At 33.9% G+C, this 17,342-nt stretch overlaps 1 protein-coding gene across 1 annotated transcript; it reads right to left on the bottom strand.

The window, feature by feature from the left end:
• Positions 1–15,193: 15,193 nt before the first annotated feature.
• LOC103443845 (expansin-like A2) lies at positions 15,194–17,342 on the bottom strand. Its single transcript, XM_008382744.4, has 5 exons — positions 16,776–17,342; positions 16,530–16,639; positions 16,141–16,319; positions 15,716–15,848; positions 15,194–15,617 (listed from the first exon to the last, which is right to left on the bottom strand). The coding sequence occupies exons 1-5, from the start codon at positions 16,888–16,890 to the stop codon at positions 15,372–15,374; spliced, it is 783 nt and encodes a 260-aa protein (XP_008380966.3). The 5' UTR covers positions 16,891–17,342; the 3' UTR covers positions 15,194–15,371.

The following is a 17,342-nucleotide window of genomic DNA, read 5'->3' as shown; positions in this document are numbered from 1 at the left end:
ATACAGCAGCCTACCTTTTTCACCAGCTGTGTTTCGAACCAGAAGTCGAAATTCCATACGAGGTTAGAAAGCAAGCTATTGCACGTTTTTTTAGAAGTTCAAGTGTTATACGTAATTAAAATTTTTGCATGACAGTTAACATCACTATTTAAATCATTATGGATAAGATAATTGGTAACTAGCCACCGATTAAAAGAATTGCACGAACTTAGTTCACATTGTATTACATCACATTCCACTTAAGATTAAATTTATAGTCAGAGATAGAAATTTGAGATGCAAAAATTATATTTACATATTATTTTGTGCTTTCAGAAAGTGTGGATCAGAGTTCCACTGCAATGAGAGACATCGATGTAAAAAAATATGTATATTTAGATTTTTATTTATAGTTTTTAGCCAAAGTGTATATTTTACATCTCTCTATTAAGAGTTTTTCGGATAACAGAATTTGCAAATTCCACATTTTAAGACATTTGACGTCTTTCGTTGAAGATAAGATGCCTTTAAATAAATGTTGATGGAGCCTTTTGTGCGAATACATGTTCTGGGGGAATCGATGTTGCTTTTTGGGACGATGCCAGTAGCTATGCTGAAGGTTTTGTTTGGAAAATCTCACACGCGATTAATCCCAAAATAGTTGAGATTCTAGCTAGCTGCTCGTGAGGGTCTTTGGCTGGCATTTCAAAGAAAATGGCAGGTTATCCTGGAGTGTGATGCACTTCAGGTTGTTCAAGCTATTAGCATCTTTAACTGTGAAACCTCCGCTAATGGATTGTTAATTGAGAATATTAAGTCGAGTTTACGAGGTTTTGAATCCGTTAGAGTTCACCGTGTTCATCGAACCGCTAATTATGCGGCACATAGAATGGCCAAGTTGGCCTTATTTTCTAATTTTTCTAGTCTTTAGTTTGAAGTACCTCCGGATCTTCTCTAGGATTCCCTCCTTCAAGATTGTATGCTTTTTTGAACTTATGAATAAAATCAGCTATCATTTCCTCTTTAAAAAAAAAAAGATGCCTTTATAGATATTAAATAATGCAAGTGAGTAAACAAGTTGCATATACGCATAATATTTTGGTTTTAGATTTTTAAGAAATTGTATAGTTAAACACTAAATTGTAAGTGTTTACCCATCTAAGTCAAGTCTCACACGGCAATTTGACGTCGGCTATTGGGTCAATACTATGAGAGGAGTACATGCATATATAAAGCACAAGGGGATCTACTTTAGGAAGAGAAATTTTAAAGAGACTCTCTAAAAAATGGGAGTTTTTATGGATTTTTCGATAACTTAGAGTTTAACGTTAGTTTTTATGTCAACATTATAAAATATTATACCAAAATATGATTTGTCATATAGTTCATGAAGAGTCTCACTTTTGAGAGAGTTTTCTTAGTATTTCTCAAGTTGGGAATTACCCTTAGAATAGCAGGACTCTAAAATCTAGTGCATATTATTTTCTAATAAACAAAATCTTCGTGCTAATTTTTAGGAAGTTACTCCACTTAACAAAAATAAGCCTAATCCAACCATAAAAATCACAAAACAAAATCATTGAGCGGTCGAAAAAATATATGCATTTGAGGCAAAAATGATATTTAAGATTGACATAACTCTCATTTTGGTCCTTGAGATTTGAAATCTATAGAACTGGTCTCTGAGTTTGTCAACTGTCAATCATTTTGGTCATTCTTTAAAAAATATATATATTAAATAAGAACCAAAATGACAAAAATACCTCAATTTAATAAACAATGAGTCAAAATGATTTGACAAAAATTAAGGGCATTTATGTTATTTTCTCATTTAATAGATATTTTTTACAGAATGACAAAAATGATTGACGATTGACAAACTTAGGGATCAGTTTTATTGATTTCAAATATCAGGAATCAAAGCGAGAAATTAAAGCAATCTTAAAAACCTTTTTGGCTAAAAAGCCAAAAATACATATTTTATAGCCCACTCTAATAGAAATTCCTCATTCCACCCATAAACAGACGACTGGCTAAAATATTATTCATAATAGCATACTTCTAGCACGTTCCAACTAAATGTAAATAAAAATTCCTCATTTCACCCATAAACAGACAACTGGCCATAACATTATTCATGATAGCATACTCCTATCACGTTCCAACTAAATGTGGCACTGTGCATGTAAAGGGCATGCAAACTATACATAGGTGCCGTTGCCAAAGTAACCTTGTGCTAACATAGTACAATAATTACAGTAATTGATATAGTAGCAAGCATGAATTAGAATAAATGGAACATGCAGTTAAGTACCTCTCTACGTTTCTCGTGGCAGTGGCACTATTAACTAGAATCCGCTGTGTTCAAGAGGGTAAGAGCAATGGCAAATCAAACGACGAGTCGACAGGAAGGGTTGTAAATGCATGCACACCAATGCTCGATCCAAACGTCGCGTTTAATTAAATTGGGGATTTATGGGTTTTGCAGCGGGCAAGAGATGGCGAGAAGGAGGGGATGGTGCCATTTGCCAAAGCAGTGCGGCGCATTGATGTTTTTCTGCAGCGTCGCCCACTCCCCCATATCCCACCTCCTATGTATGTGTATCATTCAAATGTACCACCTTCCATAGCTCTGTTGAATTTAATGCTTCCTTTATTCTCTTTGCAGTTTTTAGTTGCTACCTATGGAACTTGGAACTTCTTCTTGTCGGCGTTTTGTATTTTTTGGGCTAGGGCTGAGTTGTTGCGTTTTCTTGTTTATTTATTCACAAGCTTTTGTTAAGCGTTCATATCCTAATCAGAAATTCAGAATTATGCATTTTAACATAAATTAATTTATTGATTATTTTGTACACTGAGTATGTGACACATCTCAAGTTGTAGGTAAATAGATTATGAAGATCACACTTCGACAAAATTACAACACCAAAAGTTTTAAATAACTCCCAATTTCAATTGAATAACAAAATAATTAACAATCCAAGCTGAACTCTAAAAAATGTGTTTAAATAGATTTTATCAAACCTTACCTTGATTCTAAAATGACATAACAACTTTATAAGCATCAGCATTGATTCTTCTTAGCTTACGTTTATCAAGCGGCTAGATAAACTTGTCTGCTAATCGATCTACAGTAGTATAACAACATATATATGTCAAACTTTTATCTCAGCAGAAAAGTAGATGATTGAATTTTGTTCAACCGATTAACGAACCATAGCTAGATCAAACTAGAGTACTTGTGCTTATTATCCTAGATCAACATACGCCATTAATATCATTAAACTTCATTAAATGATATTATTGTATAATTTTTTTTTTTAAAAAAACCCGAAAAGAAAGAAAGTGCAGATTAAATACCCAGATGGGGATCTCAACACACCATTTTTTTCATCTTGTGCATATTCTATGTTATTCTTGACCTATTAATTTTATTCTAATTGTTTAATTAACAGTTACGAAATTAAAGATTGTGTATGATGTGAGAAAATAGGTATGAAAAACACGGATTTAGATTTTCCTCTCTCATTTTTTTCTCTTTTTCTATTTGAATGCTTAAAATTAAATCACATAAACATTTTATTTTACTTTATCCTATTTGTAGAGAGATAAAAGATAAAAACAAAGGTAGGAGAGGAGAAAAGTAAGGGAGGGATCCAACTCCGAAAAGCACTAATAGTGTAAATACCCCCATCTGAGTATAGCTAGAGTTACGGAGGCATAGTTCTGGCTGTGGGATTGGATTGGAGAGCAAATCAGCAACCATCTTTCTTCAGCCGTTAAATCGTCCATAATGGGTGTGCTTTTCAAAAAGCACTTTATCAACGCTGGGAAGTGAGCTCTCCAAAAGCTGTCCAGACAATCAACCCTACTGACCGCCAACTCTTTCAACCTGTCTTTCCATGCATGAATCGATCCCTTTACGTACTGTGTGTGATTAACTTGCAGGCAGCTGCCTAGTTGAGGTTATTGTTCGATGTGCCCAATCCAAAGCCCGTCATATCACTGCCTCGCAAGGAATGTTTGATAGTATTAGCCATGCATATGGTAATTTCATTTCAACTTTATTTTTTCACGTGCCAGTCTCACTAAATTTTCGAATGATCTTACAAGATAATGTTGTTTTGCAGGTGTGCGTGTAACTTGTACACGGTTTTGCAGCTTTGATGGTGCATGTTATGCATTTTGGACAAGAAAACATCACATATTAGATAGATTGATTTGTTTTTACGTTTGTTAAAATTCAAGTGTTTTTTTTAAGAGATGTGTTATCCACACATCCCTTTTTATTTTTTCCACATCCTTTATTAATTTATGTTATTTGATCTTCTTTAATTCATCCAATCCGACGCTTAAAAATTAAAAAGATATGAAATAAGTAAAAAAAAATATGTCGATATCATATCCTTTTTTTTATTATTTTTGCGTCAATGAAACTTCAAATCAAGACACTCTCATATTACAGATCATCGCATGCATGTTCGGTTCTCTATTTGCCGCTAGATTTTCCAAGAGTGAAGAGTCACAATAGATTTTTCTTCTATCAACCTTGAGTAATTTGCAATTTGATCTCAATGTCTTCTGAAAGTGTAAGGTATTTGATGAAATGAGTTCAAGAAAGTTCTAAGGCACACATGGCTATGTTTAATACAGCGTATTAGTTTTACGTTTGTATACTGATAATTTTCTAATTCAGCCATAATTGCATATATTAATACTTAATTAGTACACGGTGATTGGCAATCAACTAAATAATATATCAAGCTAAAATATTACATTCGAGGATTTCCAACCTACGCTACGTACATGTCACTAGCTAGGCTCCCAAATATATAGTATAAAGAAATAAAGTACATCGTCAAAGTTGAAACTGAATTTCATATTGGATCCAGATCTCCGGATCTGAGGATCTTGAGCCTAGGAATCAATTGATCCGGCCCGTTGAAATTTGATCCAATGACTACAAATAGGAGACCTCACTAAAAATTATAATAATTGTAATCGTTGGATCAAATTTCAAATGACTGAATCAATTGATCCCTAGGCTCATGATTCTTAGATCCGGAGAGGATCTGAATCCTTTCATATTCCAAGTGAGTAGGACCCTTTTATCTTATTCTTCGAGGGCTGTCCCATAAAAATAGTTGAATTTCAACCATTTCCTATTGCTCTTGTCAAATTATCACTCTTTTCTGGACATGAACCAACTCTTCTCCGTACGTTCTAGAATATGGGCCCTTAAGTGAATGAGACAGAGGGATGGGCTGGAAAATTAGAACCATGGAGTCGTTGTGGTGTTTACAGTTTATGTCTCCAACTTTTCAAAGTAGAGACATCAATTGGAAAAGATAGATGGCTTTTGCACAACTACGTCTCAAGCCTTTTACTGTCATGAACCATTACAAATTTGTGATCAAAAAATGGAGGCGTATGGACAAACTATATGCTAATATAGTTATAGTTGGTGCTAACTTAGAGTTGGAAATTAAACTCCTATAGCGTATTAGACATATTCCAACTATTGGGGGTAAAATTTTATCTCAACTTGCTCCAATCCTTATGGAAAATATGAGTTTTAACTCGGAACTCATTTTTGGGGCATATTTAGGTCAGTATTCCCTCCTGGGTTAATGAGGTTGGCCAATCATATATGTGGATTTTTTTTGTTTTATATTTATAAATTCAATTAATCCAGCAGCTAATATATAATATAATTGAATCCAATAGTAAAAAAAAAATCTAACAGTCCAAATTTAAATCTAATGGCTAAAGTGAAAAAAAAAATTATGTGTTTCATATTCTTTTATAGTGTTCCACGAGTTTCATGGTGTCAGTTTAGTAATTTTTCAATATTTATCGGAATCTAAATATTTTTAGGTTAAAATGTTCAAATGAGGATAGTCTACATAATTTTTTTTTTAAAAGTTACTTTAAGAAAAAAATTTATCCTAAATTCATTCTTTATTAATCTTGGAATAAAAATTTAACTCATAAGGGTTGAGGAAGAAACTATTTTTAGGTTAAAACCTAAATTTTCTGGATTAAAAATTTTAAGTTTTAAACCAAGATTAGAGATGGTCTTAGTGCATCCAAAGATTCAACTATACACAAAACTTCCAAGTGATGAATTTATTAACGAAAAAAAAAAGCAAAATCCAAGAGAGGGTTCTAATCTCACAAATCAATTAAGATGAATTATACGCTTATTATTATTAGACTTTGACGTAGTACTCGAAACATTTAAAAGCACTTACTTAGCATGAATGATCAAGACGACTATTTTGAATAAGTAATGCTAATGAAATTACATTTTTATACTCCATTCCATGCTAAGTAAATTACATTTTTATACTATAGTTGTACACATGATGTGGTAAGCGATGTGCATAATCAACACTTAATAAGATAAATTTACTAATTAACATTGTATGTACACATCACTCATTATATTATGTGGTACACAAATACAATACAAAAATGTGATAGACCTGAGATTTTTTATTCCAAATACATTCCTGATTCAGATTTATGAAAGTTTAACAAAGGACCAAAAGATGTAGAACTTGAGAAATTAATTAGGCATATTGACTCTAATTTGACTGATTCAAAGATGCCAATAAGTATCAATTTTTTTTGCTATCCACCGCACATTAAATATAGGGGTTTATTAACTTTAATACTTTAAGAAGATTGAGATTTAAAATAAATATGGTGCTAGATTATGTATTGATTATAATCCTTTGATGTGTCCTTAATTCGAAATACTTAATGTGCATTTTATTTAATATCTCCTATTAAATATTTAAATTTATTAATATACAAATTTTAATTTATTAATTTTATTTAACATTCTTCAAACTTGAAAGACTCAATTAATGTACTTAAATGTTAGTACCGAAATGTATGTACCGAAATATATGCACCGAAATGTATTATATTAAATTAATGTACCTAAATGTGTTTACTAAAATGTATGCAACGAAATGTATTATATTGAATTAATATACCTAAATGTTTGTATCGAAATGTATGTACCGAAATGTGTGTACGTAAATGTATGCACCGAAATGTATTATAATGAATTTAATGCACCTAAATTGTGACAACCCGTCCCTAATTGTTCATGTAATCTCCTTCCCGAGTGTGTAAAAAGACAATTATGCCCTTGTTGGCAAAGTGGAACCTGACGTGGACGTTGTTATTCAGCCTTTAATTTATTTTTCCTATTATCATAATTAAATAGTACTCGTTGTTACAAATGCGTGAGTGTGAGCTAGACCCGAATCGGAGTTGTAATGAAGGAGTTACGCTTAGTTAAATTACGTTAACTACGAGTAAAATTGTACACGTGTGTGCTAATTATTTAATGTTGAAACACTGTTTTTGATAAGGTGAACCAGATTTTTATATACTTTTAAATTGTACAAAATATGAATCATTTCCCCTTTAAAAACTGGTCCCGTGACCTTATCTCACCAACCAATCAATTTCCTTTCCTCACTTTTCCCACCCAATCAAAAACCCTATCTCTATTGTCCAATCAGAAACGGCTCTCTCTCTCTCTCTCTTCTTCTCCTTCTCTCTCTCATGTTGTGTCTCTCTTCTCTCTGCAACAATTAAGAACCATCATCAAACATCATAGATCGGACTTCAAATCACCACCATTGTACTCCTCTCATCCCCAGGAGTCAATCCATACGAGCCGATTAAAAAATGACCGAGTTTTGAGCTTCGAACATAGACCTTTGACTCGGGTGTAGGTTATCCGGTGACTTTCTGTTCGAGTTGCTTGGTTTTGGAAGGTTTAGAAGCAACTGCACAACTCCCTGGAGTCCCTAGCCTAAGTTTGAAGTCAAGCCAACGTGTAGACGTGTGGCTTTAGGATGTTAGGATTAGGGCCGAGATCTTCGAGGCATTTTCAGTCCATTTCCGTCCACTTTTTGGACTTTCAAAAGGTATCATCTTGTTCTTCTCTTCCTAAGCTTCATTTTCATATAAAGTACGACGAAAATGGTTGAGAAATAAGAAAGATATGAAGTTTTAAAGTTTTTACAAAAATCCGGCCAACTTTTCTAGATTCGAGCAAACCAGACGACGACGACGGTGACCGGTAAATTGGAGAAGGAGTATATTCCGTTAAAGTTGACGGAATATTCTCACGCTGTTATTGATACCGTTAGGTACATTCGTTAGAGTTACACCACTACAATATTAGCTTTAGGTGGCAGATTTAGAAAAATATTGTCGGATAAATTATATCCAATACATTGTTTAATTAGTGGCTGATATTAGAAAAATCTTGTCGGTTATATCCGACATAAATTCCTGGCGGATAATACTGGCGGATATTAGTAAAATCTTGTCAGTTATATCCGACATACATTCTTGGTGGATAATTACTAGCGGATATTATAAAACTCCTATCGGTTATAGCAGACAATATTTTTGAATTAAAAAAAGTTATTTTTGACAGATTCTGGTGGTTTTTAAGTTACTGGTGGCGATTTTTAGGTTAATGGCGGCGGTTATAACCGACAGAAATTGATTATTTTATTTAGTATTCTGGCAGTTATTATTTTAGTATTGTGTCAGTTATAACCGATAAAAATTCACTTTACGCCAAACACTTTTCAATTTGTTGTTCTTTCAAATTTCGTTTTCTTCCTCATCTTCATTTTACTCGTTTTCTCTTCATCTTCAATCTTTCTCTTCTTCTCCCCTCAATTTGTAAGTTTTTCAATTCTTTTGCTTCATATTTTAAAATGTTATATTGATTAAAAATAAATAAATAAATAAACAAATGGTTTAAATATTTTTTTTTCACTCACGGTCCCGTTACCTAATCTCTGAATGTTTTTTTTTTTTGTGATTTTTTACACATGCTATCTCGGAGTATATACAAACATATTTGACGGTTGGATCGTTGAAACTAGTTTTATAGAATGCATATCCTATCAAATTGATAGATTTAACAAACACTTAAGAGTTAATGCATTAGTGTAAAAATTTGATAGACTTAATGTTATACTTCCATTAAGTATAAAAAATTATCCACTAGTGTAAATATTTTAAATTGAAGATCAAATTCATTCAATGCATTCGTATAGGGTTGAGGAGTGTAACTATAAAAAATCAACAAAAGCTAAACAACCGTTAAATTGTGATTTTTCGTTTATAACCGTCGAAAACATTGGTTCTGTTACCTAATCTCTGAATGTTTGTTTTTTGTGATTTTTTAGGTATGCGATCTCAGAGTGTGTACAAATAAGTTTGACGGTTAGATCATTGAAAAAAGTTTCGTAGAATGTGTATCGCGTCAAAACAGTAGATTAAATAAACACTTAAGAGTTAATGTTATACTTCCATCAAGTATAAATTAGTGTAAATATTTTAAATTGAAGATCAAATTTATTCATTGCATTCTTATAGGGTCGATGAGTGTAGCTGTAAAAAATAATTAAAATTGGAGCTAAAATAAACCGTTAAATTATGATTTTTCATTTATAACCGTCGAAAACTTTTGTTATGTTACCTAATCTCTGAATGTTTGTTTTTTGTGATTTTTACGTATGCGATCTCAGAGTGTGTACAAATAAGTTTGACGGTTGGATCGTTGAAAAAAGTTTCATAGGATGCATATCGGGTCAAAACAGTAGATTAAACAAACACTTAGAGTTAATATTATACTTCCATTAAGTATAAAATAAGATTTTATGGTATCCACTAGTGTAAATATTTTAAATTGAAGATCAAATTCATTCAATGCATTTTTATAAGGTCGAGGAGTGTAGCTGTAAAAAATCATCAAAATCGGAGCTAAAATAACGTTAAATTGTGATTTTTCGTTTATAACCGGCAAAAACTTTTGTTTTGTTACCTAATCTCTGAATGTTTTTTGTTTTGCGATTTTTTATGTATTCAATCTTGTAGTATCTACAAACAAGTTTGATGATTAGATCATGGAAACTAGTTTCGTAGAATGCATATCTCCCTTAAATTTGCCTAAATTTTGAAGTGGGAAAAGTAATTTATGCTAAATTTTTATTTATGTTTTTCAAATATTGATTAGACAATATTTTGTTTGTGTGATGACATTTTCATTGTACAATTCTCTTTTTGTTTCTTTATTGCATATTTTACATGGGTTATTATCTATTAAACCAAAAGTGTAAAAATGATCTATTAAACCAAACAATTATTTATTTAATTTTTAAAAATGTATTCTATTTAAATACATATTATTTATTAAGCCAAACAATTATTATTTTATTTTTTTAAATTGTAACAAAATTTGTGGGGGGGGGGGGAATTTAAAATTTAGGGGGGATTTTTGCCACCATTTTGTTTCTGTCGGTTATAACTGACAGTAATGAAACTTTATGTCCGTTTTTATTTAAAAAAATAATAATTTATGTCGGTTTTAACCGACAGTAATGACAATATTCCAAAATAAAACCCTCCATCTTTTTCCTTGCGCTAGTGCTTCTCCCTTCCCATTTTTCTCTTCTCCTCATTTCCTTCTCATTCTCGCTTCAATCACCATGGGTGAATAAGGCATAAGCTATGCAAGCCCTTGAGCACAAAGACAAGCAAAACGCTATAAGTCCTTCCACATGCTTCCACCTATGATTTAATTCATGTTTGCATGTTGGTAATGTTATTCCCCCCTGGCCCCCACCCCCTACCCCTCACTCACACACACACACACACACACACATTTGTAAATTTGTTTGAGTTGGGTTTTCATCCATTGTCCATATATGAAGAACAAGTTGAAGAAATGAGAATTTCCCCATCTATTCAAATGCCCAATCAGTGTGGACTTGTTCAAAGATCCAGTCACTCTCTGCACATGCCAAACCTACGACAAGTCGAGCATCGAACAATGGCTTTCCTCAGGTAATCTCTCATGTCCTGTCACAATGCAAAAGCTTCACGATCCATCCATGGTGCCAAATCATACTCTTCGCCATTTCATCAATCAGTGGCTGGAGATGGTCAACCAATTTGATCCTCATTTCTTTGTATTTTGAGGATGAACGGTAGGAAGTGAAGAATATGGTGTACCTTATTAGCTCATTGCTGCAGAATCTGGTTCAAGCATGTTGGGTCATTCTGAGCAGAAAAAGAATGACGAGAAGAAGGAGAATGGATAATGTTGTCATGTCCTTTTTATATATATTTTTTTATTATTCATCTATTTGCTATCGGTTTTATCCGACGGAGAATGATCTTATTTATTATTAATATATTCCCTGTTGGTTATAACCGACACAAGTTATGTCAGTTTTTATATTTTCTGTATGTTTTATATATTTTCTGTCAGTTTTATCCAACAGAAAATGGTCTTATTTATTATTAATATATTCCCTATCGGTTATAACCGACACAAGTTCTGTCGGTTTTAGAGTATTTTTTGTCGGAAAATTCATTTCCTGATGTAGGCAATTCTGTCGCTTATTATATCCGCCACTGTATCCATTTTCTGTTGGATTTTGCTTAAAATCCGACAGTAATATACGTTTTTTTGTCGGTTTTTGAACTGCCAGTTATAGATAATTTTGTAGTAGTGTTAACGGAATATTCTCCTGGAATCTGCTAGCATGTGCATGCGTGTGACCTGCACGTGGCCGCAAGCTATCAACGCGTGGAGGTGCGTGAAGGCACGTGCTGCTTTGTGGCGGCGCGTGGTCGATGTGTACAGGTCCGTGACGTCGCGTAAAATGTTTTCATATATTTAAATCCTCCGTTTGAGCAAATTATAGGAGATTTTCCTAGTCTTTTCATGTATGTCCTAATTAATTAATTACTATAATTGTTTCACATATAGGAGAGAATTATCCCGATGAGATACCAGGTCAAGCAAGGCTAGGAGGCTACGACCCGACTACGTATCAGTGAGTGTGCATTTGTTTTTATATATATTATATATAAAGTTTTATAGTTTCCACAAATGCTTTTGGATTAATATTATGCCTATCATGCCATGTTTTATTTCATTTTAAAAGTGCTATTATATTGTTGAGATTTATAAATTGTCATGGCATGTTCATATACATTTTACCTACTTATCATGCATGCTCACACTGGTGTAGTACTCGCTCCGGGTCAGGGCCAGGCTTCACGTGTATGTTCATATTGCACCACACGCTCACTTTGGATCCATTGTATGTGCCAGTCCTGTCATAGGTCACAATAGGCAACTATGACTTTGTATGTGATGCACCTAGTGCCAGTCTTCACGTGATTGTAATACTAGAGCATATATTATGATTACAACCAGTCCTGTTCATGTCAGAATTTCCCTGCATGAACTCGTGTGTTAGCATAGATTGATGAGCACTTGATTTCCTTTTGCCACAATTGAGATATTATGATTTGTGTGTTTCTTGAATTATTGTTGAATTACCTTTGATTTCATACTTATAAGTAGTATGATTTTTTGGAAACTATACATGTTTTACAACGATGGGTTAGTAAGTTCAGAAAATAAATCTGTTTCTTAAACCTTTGTTTTTGCCCACTCACACCTTCTGGTTTTTGCCCCTCCAAGACTTAGTTAGCTAAATCCTCTGTGGCGTACAAGGGAACTTTGGAGATTTTGACATTCTCCCAAATAAATGTAGGAGCTTATTTCCGATTGTGTAATAAGTACCTTAACTAGATTTGACTGTTCTACTTATGTCGTATTGTCATCTATGCTCTGACTAATTATGTTTTATGGGTTATTCCCACTACTGCACACTCACTTTATTAGCATAAATAAAGTCTAACTTTGATTTAAATTTATCCATATTTTATACATCACCTTCATTTTGGCTACGTCACCTTCGGGTGGCGGCCAGCATGCCTCGATTCCGGTCGAGGTGTGTCATAAATGAAGAAGACAAAATACATCGAAATATATTGTATAACAAAAATTAATTTATCTAAATGTTTACAACAAAATATATTACGATAAATGTAAAGAAAATGAAAATGAAAATGAAATAAAATTAATACATTAAAAATTAGAAAGAAAGAGAGAAATGATTAAAAAAAATCAAAATATAATTAATAAATGAGGTTATTAATGTATATAGGAACTAAAATTAGATTTTGATCTTACTCATGGTTTTAATATAAAAGTCATCTTTGCCAAAGATTAAAATGAAGTTTTCCTTTAAATATAAGATAACTATAGGTTACAATTGTCCTTCCCGAAACTGGATCCTCTTTGTGAGGATCTCGGAGATCCGTGAATCATATTTGTTCATCGTTAAAAATTATTTTAAATATTTTTATTTAAAATTAAATACAAACAAACAAAAATTGATTGCATGATGTATCATGAACGAACACGATTTATGGATCTTCAAGATCCTCACCAAAAGAATTCAGAGAGGATCCTTCCGTACCTAACTTCAACTTTCAGCTCCCACCCACCCATCCATCCATCCATCCATAACTTAGAACTGTCTCATTACAGAGCTTCCATGTCTGTTTCGTTTTCAACTTTGACTATTTTAGGCATGTCTCGTGCTATGTATATGACAAATCCAGAAGCAAACCCTATGACATTTTTACAAAGACTTGAAACTCAAATTCACAAATTGGGGGTTTTTTTTTTCTTTTTTTTGGGGGGGGGGGGGGGGGGGGGGGAGGGGGGGAATTGTAGTTTGACTAGGTGATATTAAGAAAATGAAGTTGTCTTACACTTGACAAGATAACAGCAACTATCATCCCATATTAGCTCCAATATTTCTTTGGAAAAGCTTCACTGCCATAGCGGGCCACCCTTTCTTTGGTTGGGATCATCGGTGGCAACTCCCCAATTATTTTTAGATCATCTCAAATTGAAGAGGCTAAACATAATTCAATCCAGAATTATAGCATTGTGAGAATTTTTTTAAATAAACAATGTCAGACTATATTTGTATACCATTTTCAACCAAATGGGCTAAACATAGCCCCTTAATAATTCATTATTTTTAAGTTTTTTTATAATTTTATTGGTTAATTGAATTAAACTATCATATTAAAATAAGGTTAACCTTTAAGTCTTGAAAATTGGAAGAGGTTAGAGAGGGGTGTGTATGAAAAGAGTGTTTGAGGTGAATAAAATGTAGAAAACTGGAATGAAATGAGGTTAGATAGGGTGTAGAAATGCCATAGGTATTATAGGGAAAAAAATAGAATTTTTTAAATTTCTTTTTTAATTCTGTCTGAAAAAAAATCCAACGGCTAGATGACGTCAGCTGTGTTGCATGCTGATGTCAACGCACTGGTGTTTCTCTCCCTGTCGTTGGATACTTTCAAATCCAACCATTGGATTTGAATAAGTATTAAAGGCTGGCAAATGGACCCCAAGAAACGGGTTGGGTGGGTGGCTAGAATTGAAGCAGAATTCTCTCTCATCATATTTTCATCTCCTTCCCTCCCTTCTTCTCACACTTACTTTTTTGTCCTTTTCTCTATATAAAAAAAAAAAATTTAAAACAAGATGTTGATGTAACTTAATCGTAACAGTTTAAATAGGATAGGAGGAAAGATGAGAGAGATTAGGAGATGAGAGAATCCTACTTTGCTGGAATTAGCCAATCCGGTAGTTTTTTAGCCAACATTTGGCCTAGTGGGTTCAACAAGCCCAACTCTCCATTGAAGGTCGGTTTTTTACCAAAACGGGCTATATTTTAGTATATGAACTTTTAGCCTTCTCCATTGAAGATGACCTGATTTTGTTTTGAGCTTTTGCCTCAATTTATTATGCATCTCTCCTCTTCATACGTTGTTCCCCTTCACTAATCTGCAACCATCAACCTATGCTACCCGACTCATAGGATGGCTCATCTACAAATCTCTTTCGACTAGGCACTCCGGTGTTTGGTGGCTTCTGAACTGCAAGTAGTATAGTAGCGTTTATTGCATGAGTGGCTTGTCCACCTTCATTTTTCCTTCGCCCATTTGGTTTGTCAGCGCTTTTTTTTTTTCTTGGAGGCGGTTTTGTGATGTTGGTGCGATTAATTTGGTGGAGGCTACAATTTTTCTTTTCCATGTCTAGGGGTTTTTGTTTGGAAGCTGTTGTGGGCTGTATTCTTTTTTTGATATATCCATTGTATTTTCTCTTATTGGTTGTACTTTTATTTTGTTGTTTTGGGCTGCCTCTCTCTTTAGGCTTTCCTGCGTTATATTATTTTTTAAATAACCATAAAAAAAATTTGAAATGGCCATAAAGTTCGGTGGTAATTGGCAAAACAGCCTAAATAAAATGTTACTGTAGGCAACATGAAATTTACATCTCATAAGTTATAACAGTTCTAATAAAAAAAAAAAAGTAGACAAATAAATCTAACTTTTGGTGTATACTGAACTGTATGTGTATTTAGTGAACTAGTGACAAACATTCTTTAAGCTCATATCCAGCTCCCATCATCACAGTGAGGGCACCCCTCTTGCGCAATGTCAGTGATCTGAACCCTTGTGTCATATATCATCCCAGACTTCCAATTAACCGGAAGAACATTCGGTGCCCAAACCGTCTTCCCATCGTACCCAGACGTCACCACGAACCGGAACTGTAGCGCCCCCGCCGGAACCCTACTCGTTTCCCAAATTGCCCCGTTGTTTCGACTTAGGAAACTCCAATTTGAAGATCCAACCTAAAGAAAGACACACGCACAATGTTAACAAGTACGGTTGGATAACATAAATACAATGTGGAATTGCAATGCTGTAATACGTGAAATTTTTGGCTAACCTGAGCAACATCCATGGCTACAATTTCTGTCTGACCACCTTGGTACAAAATTTTTACTGCTAAGTAATGTGGCTTCTGGCTTGATTCTTCCACACGTAAAGATAAATTTTGGTTCTTGTATTCACATGGCACCCTGTTACAAGAGATGGACAAAATTTCAGTAAAATAATAAAATAATTTTAATTTTGGGTACATTTTTTTACCGTTACTAGCATAAATGTGCCTGGATTTTTTGTCTGGGAGGACCTATTATTTAAATGTTGGTACACAACACAATTATTTTTTTTAATGGGGTCGGTTGATCAAAACCTACCTTTATGAATTTCTGGATAAGCCAATTTGATGTAGTTTTTTATTCTAATTTTGGCCTACCAATTTTGATCAACTAAGGAAGTTTCTGATTAAATCTTTTGGGATATGGTTACCTCTTATACTCCACATCCAGAATGCCACGCCTCAAAATGTGTTGGTCCAAACCCTTTTGAGCCATGGCCGCAAAAGCTCTGCTACTCAGAACAAAATCTGTTTGGTTACTTTGATTGAGATCAGTCAAAGTTACTATAGTCCCTTGTTTTGTGCAAAGAGTTGTGTTCTTGCATCTCATCTGCCAACAAAATCCAAATCATTAAAATGCAGATAGAATTTGAATCACTTAAACCAGAAATTAACAGACGTTGGTTAGGCGAGTTGGCTAAAATAATGGACGTCCGACACCTCTTGCACTAGTTTGAAATTTTCATTTCGCATGATAGAGTAGTTTAGACTATTACGCCTGATGTAAAATAAGAAAGTTGACTTAAAGTTTATTTGGTACCTGAAAGCATGCACCACAACCAGCTCCACCTTTGAAAAGTGAAGGCACACCAGCTGCAAGGTGTCCACCACTAAATCCCGAGGCCAAGGAGCCATAGCCACAAGCCCCAGCTGCATCAAATCCACAAAACAAAATTAACCCATATCTTAATTCACAAAATCATTAACAGGGTTTTAATCAAAATTTGAATTTAAACAAATGGTAGAGAGATTAAGAAGAGAGGTTAATGATTGATCATGATCTTACATGAAAGTGCAGAGGATGTAGAGAAAAAGGATGCCTTGGATTGCTTCACACAGCGATCACAAGCAGTTGCAGAGGAGATTAGGAAGAAGAAGAGGAAGCAAATAAACAAAGACATTTTGGTTTTTTGAAATTTCTGATCAGAATTCAGAAAGGTATGAGAAAAGGAAGAGAAAGCAGTGGAATTTATAGGGAGAGACAAAGTTTATCAGAGAGAAAGGGAGAGTGCAGGACTATGGAGGACAGGTCAGCAAGTGCTAAACAAAACTATGGACTTTTTTTTTATTTTATAATTTTCTTATTTGGGATTTGATTTGGGATTCTGAGATGCAGTGGGAAGCGCTAGGATGGCAAGGAAAGAGACGAGCAATTGCTGAAATGCAGGACAGAGGGAAATCGCACCGACTCGTTTTGGTCTTTGTTTGTTGTATGTAAACATGAGAATTGATCTGCCTATGCACTTCCGTGTCAATTCAGCGGGCTACATGGTGGAACCCTATAGTTTTGTGGGGGGACAAACTTTTTCAACTTTGAGGACAGTTTTCATAATTATTTCCATTCTCCATATTC

The sequence above is a fragment of the Malus domestica genome, chromosome 10 (assembly GCF_042453785.1).
Source record: "Malus domestica chromosome 10, GDT2T_hap1".
NCBI lineage: Eukaryota > Viridiplantae > Streptophyta > Magnoliopsida > Rosales > Rosaceae > Malus > Malus domestica.
The sequence above is the reverse complement of the archived record's forward strand: the minus strand, read 5'-3'. Positions and strand labels throughout refer to the sequence as shown.

Coding starts and splice junctions, on each gene's coding strand:
- LOC103443845 (XM_008382744.4), bottom strand. CDS start 16,890: ATGTCTTTGTTTATTTGCTTCCTCTTCTTCTTCCTAATCTCCTCTGCA. Junction 15,849..16,140: donor CTGGATGTGGAGTATAAGAG/GTAACCATATCC, acceptor CTCTTGTAACAG/GGTGCCATGTGAATACAAGA. Junction 15,618..15,715: donor TAGCCATGGATGTTGCTCAG/GTTAGCCAAAAA, acceptor GTCTTTCTTTAG/GTTGGATCTTCAAATTGGAG.